Source organism: Rhinolophus sinicus, chromosome 6, assembly GCF_057876585.1.
Source record: "Rhinolophus sinicus isolate RSI-liver-muscle chromosome 6, RSI-T2T, whole genome shotgun sequence".
Taxonomy (NCBI): Eukaryota; Metazoa; Chordata; class Mammalia; order Chiroptera; family Rhinolophidae; genus Rhinolophus; species Rhinolophus sinicus.
Genome location: NC_142506.1, coordinates 52,485,603 through 52,499,707, shown reverse-complemented (window position 1 = coordinate 52,499,707; position 14,105 = coordinate 52,485,603). Strand labels below are relative to the sequence as shown.

Below are 14,105 nucleotides of genomic sequence, written 5' to 3'. Positions count from 1 at the left end.
AAAACTATCAAAATTATAGGTCGCAAATAATGTTGAAAATGAACATAAGCATGTATAAAAATTTTAAGAGTTTTTGTGTATATATATATATATAACATGAGGGATTTTGGTTTGTAGTTTTCTTTCAATGTTTTTCTCTGGTTTTGGTATCATGATAATGATGACCTCGTAGAAAAAATTAGGAAGTAATCTCTCCTTTCCAATTTTATGTAGGAGTTTATGTAGAATTGGTATGTTCTTCCTTAAATATTTGTTTAATTCACCAGCAAAACCATCTGGTCCTAGAGGTTTCCTTGTTGAAAAGTTTTTTGTTTATTTGTTTTTTACCACAAATTCAGTTTCCTTAATAGACACAGGACTATTTGAGTTATCTACAGCAGGTCCTCTAATAACTTTTCGTTCATTGTCATTTCACTATAACATTGATGAGATGCTGTAGGATTTTAACTTGTGTTTATATTAGTTAGCCTATGGTAAAAATTGGTTGTGTTATAAGTCATTTCATTTAAAGTCACAGAACCTGTCAACAATGTTAGATGGGGATTTACTGTATTTGTTCTTGAGTGAGCATTGATAATTTGAGACTTTCAAGGAATTTGTCCATTTCATGTAAGTTGTCGATTTTTTAGATATAAATCTGTTAATAATATTCCCTTGTGATTATTTTAATATTTGTAGAATCTGTAGTGATGTCATTTCTCTCTTTCCTGATATTCATAATTTGCATCTTCTGTCTCTATTTTTCTGACCAATTTCACTAGAGGTTTATCAATTTTATTATCTTTTCAAGGAACCAGCTTTTGGTTACATTGATTTTCTCTACTGCTTTTTGTTCTTTTTAAAAATTTAGTTGATTTCTGCTCTGATATTTATTATTTCATTTCTTCTAATTCTTTTGGGTTTAATTTGCTCTTTTTCTAGTTTCTTAAGATAGAAGCTGAGGTCATTGATTTTCTGACATTAACTTCAAATGGGTGGTAAACAGGAAAAAGTAGTTTCAAAAATCTTCAATAACTTCTCATTGCCTTTAAGATAAAACTCAGATCTTTAGTTGTTCATAAACCCACCTACCTAAACTGAATTTAAATTTAAGATGATATACTGAGCATACTGAGTTACCTCCCCTTCCATCTAAAAGCCTATTAAAATGATAGTACAGGAATTTTAAAAAGGGATAGGTCCATAAAAATGAAAAGCTGGATATTGGAAGATCATTAGTGGACAAACAATATGAAAATTTTGGAAGTTTCTGGAAGGATGTTGCTTGAACAGGAAAAGCATATACAGAGGGAGCTGTAGAGAGCGAATAGCAGGTCAGCTTGGCAAAATCCTGGGAATCACTTGATTTAGAAATGGGAATGAGAAATGAAACTGAAAACAGGCAGATTAATTAAAGACATTCTTAGAGCTTCCTGACTTCCTGTTCTGAATTGCATTAATTGCTTTCTCAGAAGTCGTACCACTATCTGTTTTAGATTTCTTTGCACTGGGCTTCAGGAGATTGTTTTCAATATTTCTTATATACCTTTCTCTTTATTGGATTCCATCCTCATTTTACTGGAGTAGATTTTCAAGTATCTCTCTTCAAAAGTACTGTTCCTTTGGATGTATTTGGAAATCTTTGTGGGGGCATTTTTGATTATTACATTGTCTGGGGGTAGTAGCACTACTAAATCCTTAAAAACTCAGATCCTTGAAAGTGAGTGAAAATTGTCTTTCCCTTTACCCTTGCACTTGATAGGTAATTTGAGTAGCTGAAGAATTCTTGTCAAAATTATTGTCCCCAATATCTGAGAATTGCTTATATGATTTCCAACACCCAGCATTGCTGATGAGACAGCCAATGCCAGTCTGATTCTTATTCACTGAAGTACATAAAAATTGGTAAAATTTGCTTTTGAGTGGATATTGCAAATATATACATATATGTTTACAAATAAATTGTATCAAATATTTCATATTATATTTTTTAATTTGTATTTTTCAGACAATGAACGATTTTGACTATTTGAAACTACTAGGTAAAGGCACTTTTGGGAAAGTTATTTTGGTTCGAGAGAAGGCAAGTGGGAAATATTATGCTATGAAGATTCTGAAGAAAGAAGTTATTATTGCAAAGGTAACTGAAATTTTTGTTTATGCTCTGCACATGTGTGTGTGCTCAGGCATGCTTATGATTCATGTAGAAATTCCATTACATAACCAAAATGTTGATTGTAGGCTACTGCTACAGTAATATCTGTATATTAATATTTATATTAAAGCTTCAAAAGTTTATAATGTTATCAGACTATTATATAGTGAAACTATTTTATTTTATTCCCTTGAGGAGGTAGAAATATTTATTGTATGTGTGTTTGGGAGAATGTTTTTACTATATATTTGTGACATATATCACTAATTATACTAATGTTGCTTTTTAATGCTTTCCCCCAACATTATGAATTTCTTATTAAAGAGTGATTAGAATAACATAGATGATTTGTACCCATAAATTATACAGCTTCTATAACACTAAATGGGAAAGCATCCTTAATAGATTTCAAAATACTGAAATAATGAAACTAAAAGAAATGATAGTCTTTGAAATTCTTTCAGGAGGTCCTATCCTCTGCCCTGTAACTTGATTCAGCTTAGACCTGTACAAATCATTAACATATAAATGATGCCAATTCTCATTCAGGGTTCTGAATTGAATCCCAATTCTCTCAGGAGAAAAATGTCATACTTTATAAATTGGTCCATGCTTTTTGTCTTGGCCTAATTCAACAAGTGACATGTAATATTATTGTTATACTTTATAGGCTACTTTAACTTGCAGTTATTTGCGACAATAGTTTCCTCATCTGGAGTGTGTTGCTCCACACACTTTATGAAGTTATGCTCCCCCATCTTTGTACATTTGTTTCAATCTCAGATCCTTCACAGTCAGTGTCTGGTATTGGAAATAACATTGACCTGAATTCATACAGGCCCAGGTTTATATCCCAGCTTTGCATGTTATCACCTAATGACCTTTAACAGCCAGCTTTGGGGGACAGGGGTACTACTCCTTTGGGGACATTTGAAAATGTTTGTGGAGGAGCATATTTGCTCATCACAATGACTGGGGTTGGGGGACAGTTACCAGCTAGAGGCCACACATGCTAAATGTCTTGCTGCAGGGTCTTTGTTTTTTCATTTGTAAAAATTTTATTTGTGATAAAAACTATTCCTAAACAGGAATATTATGAGGATTAGGATATATAAATTATCCAGGATGTATTATAATTAAACTGGTATTTTGGGAGGAGTAGTATAGTAGTAGCTTCTGCTATGTACTAAATGATACTAAACAAATTACTCAACTTTTCATGCCTTTGTTTCTCATCTGCAAAGTGAGGATAATAATAGTGCCCATCTCCTAGGGTTGTTGTCAGGATTAAATGAATGAATAAATTTAGTTACATGTTATTAAATAAAATTGAATTAAAATTAAAATAGTGTAAAATAAATATATTATTGTTATAAATATTTGCCGTGATTATTAATATTACCATCTAGTGTGTGTCACATGTGTAAATATCATTTCCATTCTGTTTTTCCTTTTATGCATAAGCCTCACTCGGATCCTGTCTTATCTCACTAATTAATTACACTTTTCTAAGTAACTGTACAGAATTGGGTGTATTTCACAACTGATAGAATATTCTGATTGATACAGATCCTTGCTACTTTCCCCAGCAAATCCATTTATTAATTTCTCAAAGGAAAATACTCATACACTTATTCACAGCAAAATGATTAACAGTGTGACGTTTTAGAGTCTGACAAGACCTGGGGTTTGAATCCTGAGGTGCCCTTCTCAGAGCATCATATCACGGAGTAAATGATGTCCGTACACCTTATTACTGTTGACAGTAACCTCCAGCACTTGATTAAACTATTGTCTACCAGGTTTCTCTGTTGTAAAGTTAATGTTTTTCTCTTTGTAATTAATAAATGTCTTACAGGAAATACTCCTTGAGAGTATGCAAGTATCCTTTTCCTTTTTAAACTTTTGCTTACTATTAAACATCGATCAGTGGACATTGTCTACAGCAATTACTACTGTGGTGATTTTCTATTTCCTCATTCTTTATACATTTATTCTTAGTCAAACTAGAAGTTTGTCAATTTTGTTAAGCTTTTCCGAGAACCAACTTTTGGTTTCATTGATTTTTCTCGTTTTTTTTCTGTTCTCTTTTTAATTTATTTCTGCTCTAATCTTTATTATTTTCTTCCTTCTGCTACTTTAGGGATAGTTTGTTCTTTTTCTAGTTCCTTAAGTTGTAAAATTATGTTGTGGATTTGAGACCTTTTTATTTTTAATGTAAGTGTTTAAGGCTATAATTTCTCCTTTGACACTGCTTTTGCTGAGCCCATAAATTTTGGTATGTTGTGTTTTTGTTTTCATTTATGTCTCAGTATTTATTAATTTAATTTCCCTTGTGACTTCCTTTTTTATCCATTGACGATTTAAGAGTGTGTTCTTTAATTTCCACAAATTTGTAAGTTTTCCAGTTTTCCTTCTGTTTTTGACTCTAACTTTATTCCATTGTGGTTGGAGAAGAGACTTGGCATGATAGCTATCTTTTAAAATCAATTGAAACTTAATTTGTGGCATAACGTATGTTGTATCATGTAGTATGTTCCATGTACACTTGAAAAAAAATGTTTACCGTTGTGAAATAGAGAGTTCTGTGTGTCTCTTAGGCCTTGTTGATTTATTGTGTTAAGTCTTCTATTTCCTTATGTATTTTGTCTGGTTTTTCGATCCCGTTATTGAGAGTAGGGTATTGAAGCCTCCAACTATTATTGTACAACTATTTTTCCCCTTCAATTCTGTCCAGTTTTGCTTCATACATTTTGATGGTTCGTTATTAAGTACATAAATGTTTATAATTTTATTTCTTCTTACTATATCCTCTTTTTTAATACATAATGTTTTTCGTCTCATAACCTTTTACTTATTTATTTATTTGGGTCTAATAATGCGATAGCTGCCCTTGCTCTATCAAAATGTTTTATTGTACTGTACTCACTCTTCTTGTGATGATGTGAGATGATAGGATGCCTATGTGATGAGATGCAGTGAGGTGGATGCTGTAGGCACTGTGCTATAGTGCTAAGCTATATTGACCTTGTACTGTTGATGATGTGTCAGGAGGAGGATCATTTGCTTTGTGTGATCTTGGATCATCAAGCCATGATGATTGACTTTGGATAACTGAAACTGTGGAAAGTGAAACTGCAAGTAAGGGGGCACTACTCTAATGTGGTTTGGTGTGGGTTTCTGTGAGTTTACCCTGCTTGGAGTTCATTGAGCTTCTTGGATATTTTTATTTTTGTCTTTTATCAAATTTGGGGACCTTCAGCCATTATGCCTCATATATTCTTTCTGTTTTTTTCCCCTTCTAGAACTCCCACAGAGCTTATGTAGGTCCACTTGATGGTGCCCCACAGATGCCTTAGGCTATGTTTGCTTTTCTTCAATCTTTTTTCTCTTAGTCACCCAGACACTGTAATTTCAATTGTCCTATCTTCAAGTTTGCTGATTTTTTCTTCTGCCTGCTGAAATCTGCTTTGAATCCCTCTAGTGAATTTTCCTTTCCAGTTATTGTACTTTTAAGCTCCAAAAATTCTTTCTGGTTTCCTTTAGTGTCTTCTATCTCTCTTTTTTTAAAAAATGTAGATGTTTTGTCATTGGATTAACCTTTAATTTTGCCAGTCCTAAATATTAAACAGCTTACAGATGCTCTCAGATTCACTCACTAACTTCACTCACTTACTGACGCTCTCTTTCTTTCTCATTCAAACATTTATAGAATGTGTGCTGCATGCTAGGCACTGTGCTTACAAGCCTAAAAGAGAGGTCACATCTTCAGCCTAAAAGAAAGGTCACAATCTGGTTGAGATAACCAATACATAAATAGATAATTACAGTGAAATGATAGAACTAGGCAAGAATATGGTGGGAACGTACAAGAGGCTAGCGAGGGTAACCAGCGATGGGTCAGGGAAGGTTTCCTGGAAGAGGTGGTTTGACCTTAGTCCTTTTTTAAAAAATTCACATATAATTGACATATAACATTATATTAGTTGCAGGTGTACAACATAGTGATTCGATATACGTATATATTGTGAAATGATCACTGCAGTAAGTCTGGTTAACATTCATCAACTCAGAGTTACGCTGTTTTTTTCTTGTAATGAGAACTTTTAAGATTTGCTCTTTTAGCAACTTTCAAATGTACTATACAGTATTAGTAAGTATAGTTACCACCCTATATATTATATCCTCAGGATCATTTATTTTTAAAAAATTTTTAAGTACCTCCATACTGTATTTTCCATAGTGGTTGCACCTGTTTACATTCCCACTAACAGCAGAAGACTTACTATCATCATTTTGTTAATTACTTTCTATTTGTTTTGTAGTTCCTTTGTTCTTCTCTTCCTTTTTGAATTGATGCTTATTCATAGTGGTATATACTTTGATTCTTTTCTCTTTATCATTTGTGTGTCAGTTTTTTGCTTTGTGATTATCATCATGTTCATAACCATTTTACAGTTATCATAGCCTATTTTAAGCTAATAACAACTTAAGTCTAATTATATAAAAAAGTTCTACACATTTGTTTTATTGATGTCCCAATTTACATCTTTTTATGCTATGTATACATTAGCAAAATAGTATAGCTGTAGTTTTTTTTTTTGGTTTTTTTTTAACACTTCTGTCTTTTAACCTGTATGCTGGGGGTCAAAGTAATTTACACACTACTATTACAGTATTAAAGTATTCACGAATACTCTAATAGAGTGCAGTATTAGTGAATTTGACTATATATTTACCTTTATGAGTGAATTTTATACTTTCATATGTTTTCATGTTACTAATGTGTATCCGTTTATTTTCGCTCAGAGAACTCCCTTTAGCATTTCATGCAAGACAGGTCTACATGTGATAAATTCCCTCAGCTTTTGTTTTTCTGGGAAAGTCTTTATCTCTTCTTTATTTTTTCAGCTTTATTGTTAAGTGACATTGATGGAGAATAAAATATAATGAAAAATAGGTGTCACAGTACTTTAGAAACAGGAAAATAAAAGTAAAAAATATTCTAAGTAAAAATAGGCCTCTGTTAAGAAACACAGCAAAAGGTACAAGGACAGTGAGAAGCACATAGTTGAACTGACTACTAAATGTCATCAGAGAGGTGGATTGGAAAGAAACCATCAGTCCTCCTATTTTATGAATACATGATAATGAAAGGACCTCACAATGTGACCCCATTGAGGTTCCTGGGTAGGCAGCTCCCTAAGATTGCCCCAGGGGAGGCACTGGGCAGGAAGTTGGGTGGAATCTTGAATAGGAACAAAGGAAGGAGTGTTTTATGGTTATGCATAAATGTGTAAATTCAACCATCAAAATCCACATGTGTCTGAGAATTTCTGGGCCACCTCAGACTATTGCTTTTCTGCAGTCCCTAGTCAGGCCAGCATGACAATCAGTCATGCAGCTACCTATCCGGATTGCCTTTGTCCTGATAATTGGTTGACATTAAGGAAACCAGGGACCAGGAATAATGACACACACTTCTCCAGTGCCCTGTGCAAGTTGGCCAGTTAAAGAAGAAACCATAGTAGATTGCATCTTCCTTGCTGTTTTCACCTCTCCAGAGGCGTCTGACTATGCAAAGTGGAGAATATACATGTTACTATTTTCCTTTTTATGTCACCCCAAGAGTGTCCATCTTGTTTCACTGATGGACTCACTCACTCTGAGCTCCAGTGCTGGGGCAGCAGCTCAAAAGATGCAAGAGACATACAGGGAGAAACTGAATTGTCTGGCTTCAGGGCGAGGGTTGGAGGGGCAGCTTTCTCACAGATGGATGTGCTGGCAGACGCCATTTTTCCTTTGTTGAGCCCGCCCCCGGCCCAGCCTGCACATATCTGAGCCTCCATCAACCATTATGGAATGCCTCACTGAGATAAAATTTCAGCAAACATTTGAAGGATGTGAGGAAGCAAGCCATTTGAGTATTTGGGAGGAAGGAAGAATATTCCAGAGAGAGGGAATCACAGTTGAAAAGGGACTGAGGAAGCAGCATACTTAGCATGATCCCAGAATAGCTAGGAGTCTAGCATGGCTTGTGTAGAGTAAGAATAGAGTACGATTATTTAGGTACTTGTAGATGTTGTAAGGATATTGAGTTTTACTCTGAATGAAGTAGGAAGCCATTGGAAATTTTTAAGTGGTATAATAACATGATCTCATTTTTGTTTTAATGGTATAACTTTGGCTGCAATATTGAGAATAAACTGTGGGTTGGAGTCAGGGAGCTTGTTAGGAATTAATTGCAATAATCCAGATAATTGGTGATAGTGGCTTGCACTAGGACAGTAGTCAGTCGTGGAGGTGGTAAGACATAATCAGATCTTGGGTATATTCTGATGAATAGCCAACAGGACTGCCTGACAGATTGAATGTAGGGTATGAGAGAAAGAAAAGAGTTGAGGATCACTGCCAGGGTTTTGGCCTGAGCAACTGGAAGGACTGTGTAGCCATTTACTGTGATAGGGATGATATTTTCTCTGTGGGAGAAACAAGCTTTTAGATGGCAGATTATAAATTAGATTTTGGATATGTTACATTTGATATTTTCTGTTAGACACTCAAGTTGAAGTCATCTATTAAATATCTGTGTCAACTAGGCATTTCTGGAGTTTAGGGAAGAAGTCTGGATTTGAGAAGTCCAAGTTTGGAAGTCTGTCACCATGTACACTGAGCCACAGTCTGAATGAAGTCACCAAGGTAATGAGTGTACCTAGAGAACAGAAGAAGTCTGAGGAGTGAGTCGTGGGGGCACTCATAGAAAAAGGATTCAGAGATAAGGAACCAGAAAAAGACTGAGAAAAGGTGACCACGAAAGAGGAGGAAAATTAAGAGATTGTGATGTCCTGGAAACCATGTTTTCAGGAGAAATGAGTAATCAAATGTGTCAAATATTATTAATGACTTCTGTTCTGAGTAGGATGTAAGATCACATTTTGAAAGTGGGAGGGAATGAGGTTGAGATAAACAGAGACAAGTTAATGAAAAGCTCCTGGATTTGAAATCAGATAGATCTGGGTTCCAACCCCAGCTCAATAACTTAACAAGGGAAGGTCACCTGGCAGGGTTGTGTGTACATTTCAGCATAAATACTGAGCATGTGAGGAGAAAGTTTTGGAACAACCAGATGAGGAATGGAAGAGTGATCTCAGTAGGGATGAGTGAAAGAATCCTCACAAGAGTCAGCTGAGATCGGAGAGGGGATTATCAGCGTGCTAGTCAGTATCTTTACGGGGTTTCCCCCTCCTTTTCATGTGGAATATAAAGGTGAGATTGTAGAGATTGATTTATTCCAATCCGGGAATTGGAAGGGGCAGAGGGAAAGAAGGGAATGTAGTAAAGGGCAATAGAGACAAGCACCGTACTCTACAATTTAAGACAGACTAGCTTCTGAAGTGATTACATCATGGTTGCAGTCAAAGGAATCCATGCATCCCTCCATCCAAGTCATAATTTGGAACAGGACCGTCAAGAACAAAGCATCAAATGACAACACTTGAGAAAAGTGATGTAGTGTTTAGACAACAGAGAGCAATTGCACTTTCATTTTTCTCCATCAAGGTGAAAAAAATCTTCAAAAAAAGAGAATAGAAATAGAAATCAAGGAACAGTGAGAAGACAGTGTGACAAATGGAAAGTGGGAGAAGTCATGCAAGTCTGCATCTGGACAATGCCCAAGTTTTCAAAAATGGGGAAAGTTAGAACCCCAAATTTAGAGCTTGATTATTGTGCTATCTTTCCTATGGGGAACAAAAATATACATTGCTAACATATGGCTTATTAAGATAGAGAACAAGTAAATAATGACCACTGATGGTCATTGTGGTGTAATTAACAATAAGTGTGCCCAAGTATTAGGTTGGTGCAAAAGTAATTGCGGTTTAAAAGGTTAAAAATAATTGCAAAAACCGCAATTACTTTTGCACCAACCTACTAAAAGCTTCTACCCTCTTCTCCCTGTTTCCCCACCTGCTCCATTTCTATAGGTATCATTTATTCCTCTCAATGGATGAAGGAAATGCTTCAGACAGGATGTACCTTGATTTGAGCTAGCTTCGGATAGTCAGTCATGATAGCCTTGTGTTCAAGATGGAGAAAATAATGTGAATAGAGTTAAAGTACCTAGTTAAGTAGATCCTAAGCTGTTTGAAGAAGATGGAAGGCAGTGTTGTGAAGTGGAAATGACCATTAACAGTGAACTTAGGTGGGATCAGTCGTGATTTTCTCACCTGCTCTTGAGCAATTTAACTTCTATGATACCTACCTGCTGAGTTGCTACAGGGATTAACGGAGACGGCACCCTTGGTGTCCCTGATAATGGAGTACAGATGTTCTCTCCCTCCACTTCTGTGCCATTTCCCACTCCTTATGCCCTCCAACCCCCCCAAAATCCAATTAACACAAAACAGCAAGTGGGGCAATAAAGAGAAAATTTGAGACTGTGTGTAGTAGAGAGGGAATGATAAATTGGAGAGGATTGGGGAACTAAATATGTGGAGGACTATTATTCTGCTTCATGTCCTCAAGAAATAACATCCCATTCCCCCTAAAGCTTCACTCTATAAAAGCAATTATACTTAAAAATTCATTATTTGGTATTTTACTGCAGATACAGTCATGTACCACCTAGTGCCCTTTTGGTCAACAGTGGAATGCATCGAAGGCAGTGGTCCTGTGAGATAATAATGGAGCTGAAAAGTTCTTATATCCTGTTGACATCATAGCTGTGTGCCGATGTCATAATGCAAGACATCGTCACATGTTTGTGGTGACACTGATGTAAACAAACCTACTGTGTTGCCAGTGAGATAAAAGTGTAACACATGCAATTAGGTACCGTACGTAATACTTCCTGATGATGATGAACGACGATGTTACTGGTTTGTGTATTTACTTATACTGTACTTCTTGTCATAATTTTAGGGTGCACTCTTTCTAATTATTAAAAGAAGTTTAAAACAATGTGCCATGTTACCCCAGTAGCAGCGTCGTACATTTCATGTTACTGCATCACCTGGTTGCATCATTATCTCTTATACTTGATTTAATCTTATGTTTTGTTCATCGTGGCCCCTAAACGTGCATAATCCACTGCTACTGTTGGCAGTAAGATACCACATCAAGTGACTGACCTGGAAACAAAATTAAAAGTGATTAAGGTTCTGAAGGTGGGAAATCAGTGATGTCCAGTCAAGCAGATTCCCTTCCACCACAGTTACGATTTTAAACAATGAGAACAACATGATAGAAGCTGTTAAAGGAACTGCTTCATTGAAGCAACGAGACTAACAAAAATTTGAGGGCGCCTATATCGGAGGTGGAGAAACTTCTAGTGACCTGGGTTGAAGACCAGACACAGAAAGCGTATCCCACTCAGTACCATGAAGATCATGGCCAAAGCAAAAAATTACTTTGTGATGTTGAAAGACAAGGCGGGTCCCCACTATGATGTTGAATTTATGCTAGCTCTAGGTAGTTTAAACAATTGAAGAATTGTTATTCATTATATAATGTGAAAGTGAGAGGTGAGTCTGCGAGTGCTGATGTGAAGGCAGGTGAAAAATCTTTGGAAACTCGAGAGAAGCTGATTGTGGAGGAATATTCGTTGCCAGAGCAAATATTCAATATAGATGAACCTCCCTATTCTAGAAACAGATGCCTGGAAGGACTTCCGTCCACAAGGAGGCCAAGTCAATGCCAGGTTTCAAGGCTTTTTAAAGGACAGGATAACAGTCTTGTTTGGGGGCAGTGTGGCAGGCTACAAATGAAAACCTGTTGTGATCTGGCATGGAGAGAACCCGGGACTCCCAGCATATCAGTGAGCACCCACTGCCAGCGCACTAACTAGAGGAGCAACCAGAAGCCACGATGACCCGGCTCCTCTTCCAAGACGCCCTCCTGAATTGCTGTGCCAGAGAAATGGGGAAATACCATTTGGAAAATAAGAAACCTTTCAAGAATTTGCTTCTTGTTCCTTATGCTCCCGGACGTCCTCCCTTTATTGATGATCTTCATCCCGATATCAGAGTGGTATTTCTTCCTCCAAACACCACCTCCTTGATCCACTTGGACCAAGGTGTTGTAGCAGCTTTTCTGACCTGCTACCCGAGGAGGACCTTTGACCTGGCCATCGCTGCACCTGAGAAGGGCACTGAGAGACACTGATGCAGTTCTGAGTCATAGTGACAACATCTATGACTGCGTCAAGACCCTTGCTTGGGCTTGCGGTGATGTCCCCGAGGAGTGTATGAGTGGCCCTTGGAAGACCACAGTCAAGAGGTTCATTCGTCCATGACATCAAGGGTTTGCCGGAGACGTGGAGGTGGCAAAAATCCACAAGGCTGTGGGTGAGATGGCAAACAACTTGAACCTGGGTGTGGATGGTGACATGAGGAGCTTCTAGAGGGGCTTCCTGAGGAATTGACTAATGAGGAGGCGTTAGAACTGGACCAGGAATGTATAGCTGAGGAAGAGGCAGGAGGAAAGGACATTGAAAGAGAAGAAAAAGAACAACTCTCAAGAAAATTCACAGTGAAGGGGTTAGCAGAAGCCTTTGCAGACCTCTCCAAGCTTCTTAGAAAGTTTGAAAATGTGGACCCAACACCGGCAAGTTTTCATTAATGGAGAGGAACGTTCATGGTGCATTATCTGCCTACAAGCAGATCTATGATGAAAAAGGAAAGAAACCAAGCAAACTGGCGTGGACATGTTTCTGAAAAGAGTGACGCCTCCTCAAGGAGAGCCTTGGGCAGCTCCTTCAGGAAGTCCCGGAAGAAGGCACTGTTGTCATTGGAGATGACAGTCCCGTGCAGGTTATTGCCCCTGAAGACCTTCCAGTGGGACAGGAGGTCGTGGAGGCGGGAGACAGTTGATGCTGATGCTGCCGACCCTGGTTTAGGCACGTGTCTGTCTTAGTATCTTAGTGTTAGCAAGAAAATTTAAAAATTTACAAATAGAGAAAAGCTTATCAAATAAGATAAATTTTTTTTTGCGTTTTTGTGTTTTAAAGCTACATGTTATTACAAAAGAGTCAAAAAGTTTAAAAAAATTAAAAGTTATAAAGTAGAAAGGTTACTAAAGTAAAAAGTAAGCGAAAGTCATTTTATTATTGCAGAAAGAAAAATATTTTTATATATTTAGTGTAGCCTATGTGTACAGTGTTTGTAAGTCTCCCGTAATGGACCATCACGTCTCAGGCCTTCACACTCATTCCCCACCACTCCCTGACTCACCCAGAGCCACTTCCCATCCTGAAAGCTCCCCTCATGGCAGGTGCCCTGTACAGGTGGACCATTTTTTTTATAGCATATTCTTCCTGTACCTTTTCTGTTTAGATACACAACTACGTACCATTGTGTTACAGTTGCCGACAGTATTCAGTGCAGTAACATGCTGTACAGGTTTGTAGCCCAGGAGCAGTCGGCTGTACCATGTAGGCGAGGTGCGTAGGTGGCTGAACCATCTAGGTTTGTGTAAGTGCCTGTGTCATGTTCACACAACGAGGAACCTGCCTAAGGGCACATTTCTCAGAACAGCACACCCAGCATTCCCTGAAAATGTGTTTCAGAACTTTTTCATGAAGACATTATTATACTTATGGTATACCCAAGCATTTTTAGCACTCTTCATTTGCATAACCACGATCAACAAATGGAGTTTTAAGAAACATCACATTGTTTTAGCCACTGTTTTATCACTGCTATTTTTAACTTTTGGTTCTTACATGTTGCTTTTAACTGTAATTAAAAATTATTGGCATCTGTGTTTATTTTGTAGCTTGTGCATACCTTATCCTCATAGCAGAAACTAATTAGTATGTGAAATACAGTACCATTAAATTTGCATTAAAGGGGAAATTCTAATCTGATCAGATGTGAAATATGGTAGAAAATACATTTAAATATATTAAAGTATGTATGTGGTATTAATGCCGTTTCATTCTTGTAACAAAGAAATACTGTTTTAGCTTTTG

General features: G+C 36.9%; 1 protein-coding gene across 4 annotated transcripts in view; it reads left to right on the top strand.

Annotated features, from left to right (window-relative positions):
* The window catches only part of AKT3 (AKT serine/threonine kinase 3), a 253,836-nt gene that overhangs the window by 170,005 nt on the left and 69,726 nt on the right, over positions 1-14,105 (top strand). For all 4 annotated transcript variants that reach the window (XM_088799111.1, XM_088799113.1, XM_088799112.1 and 1 more), the window contains one exon: positions 1,988-2,119. In XM_088799111.1, the coding sequence (XP_088655237.1) occupies positions 1,988-2,119 (132 nt within the window). The remainder of the gene's footprint in view (positions 1-1,987; positions 2,120-14,105) is intronic.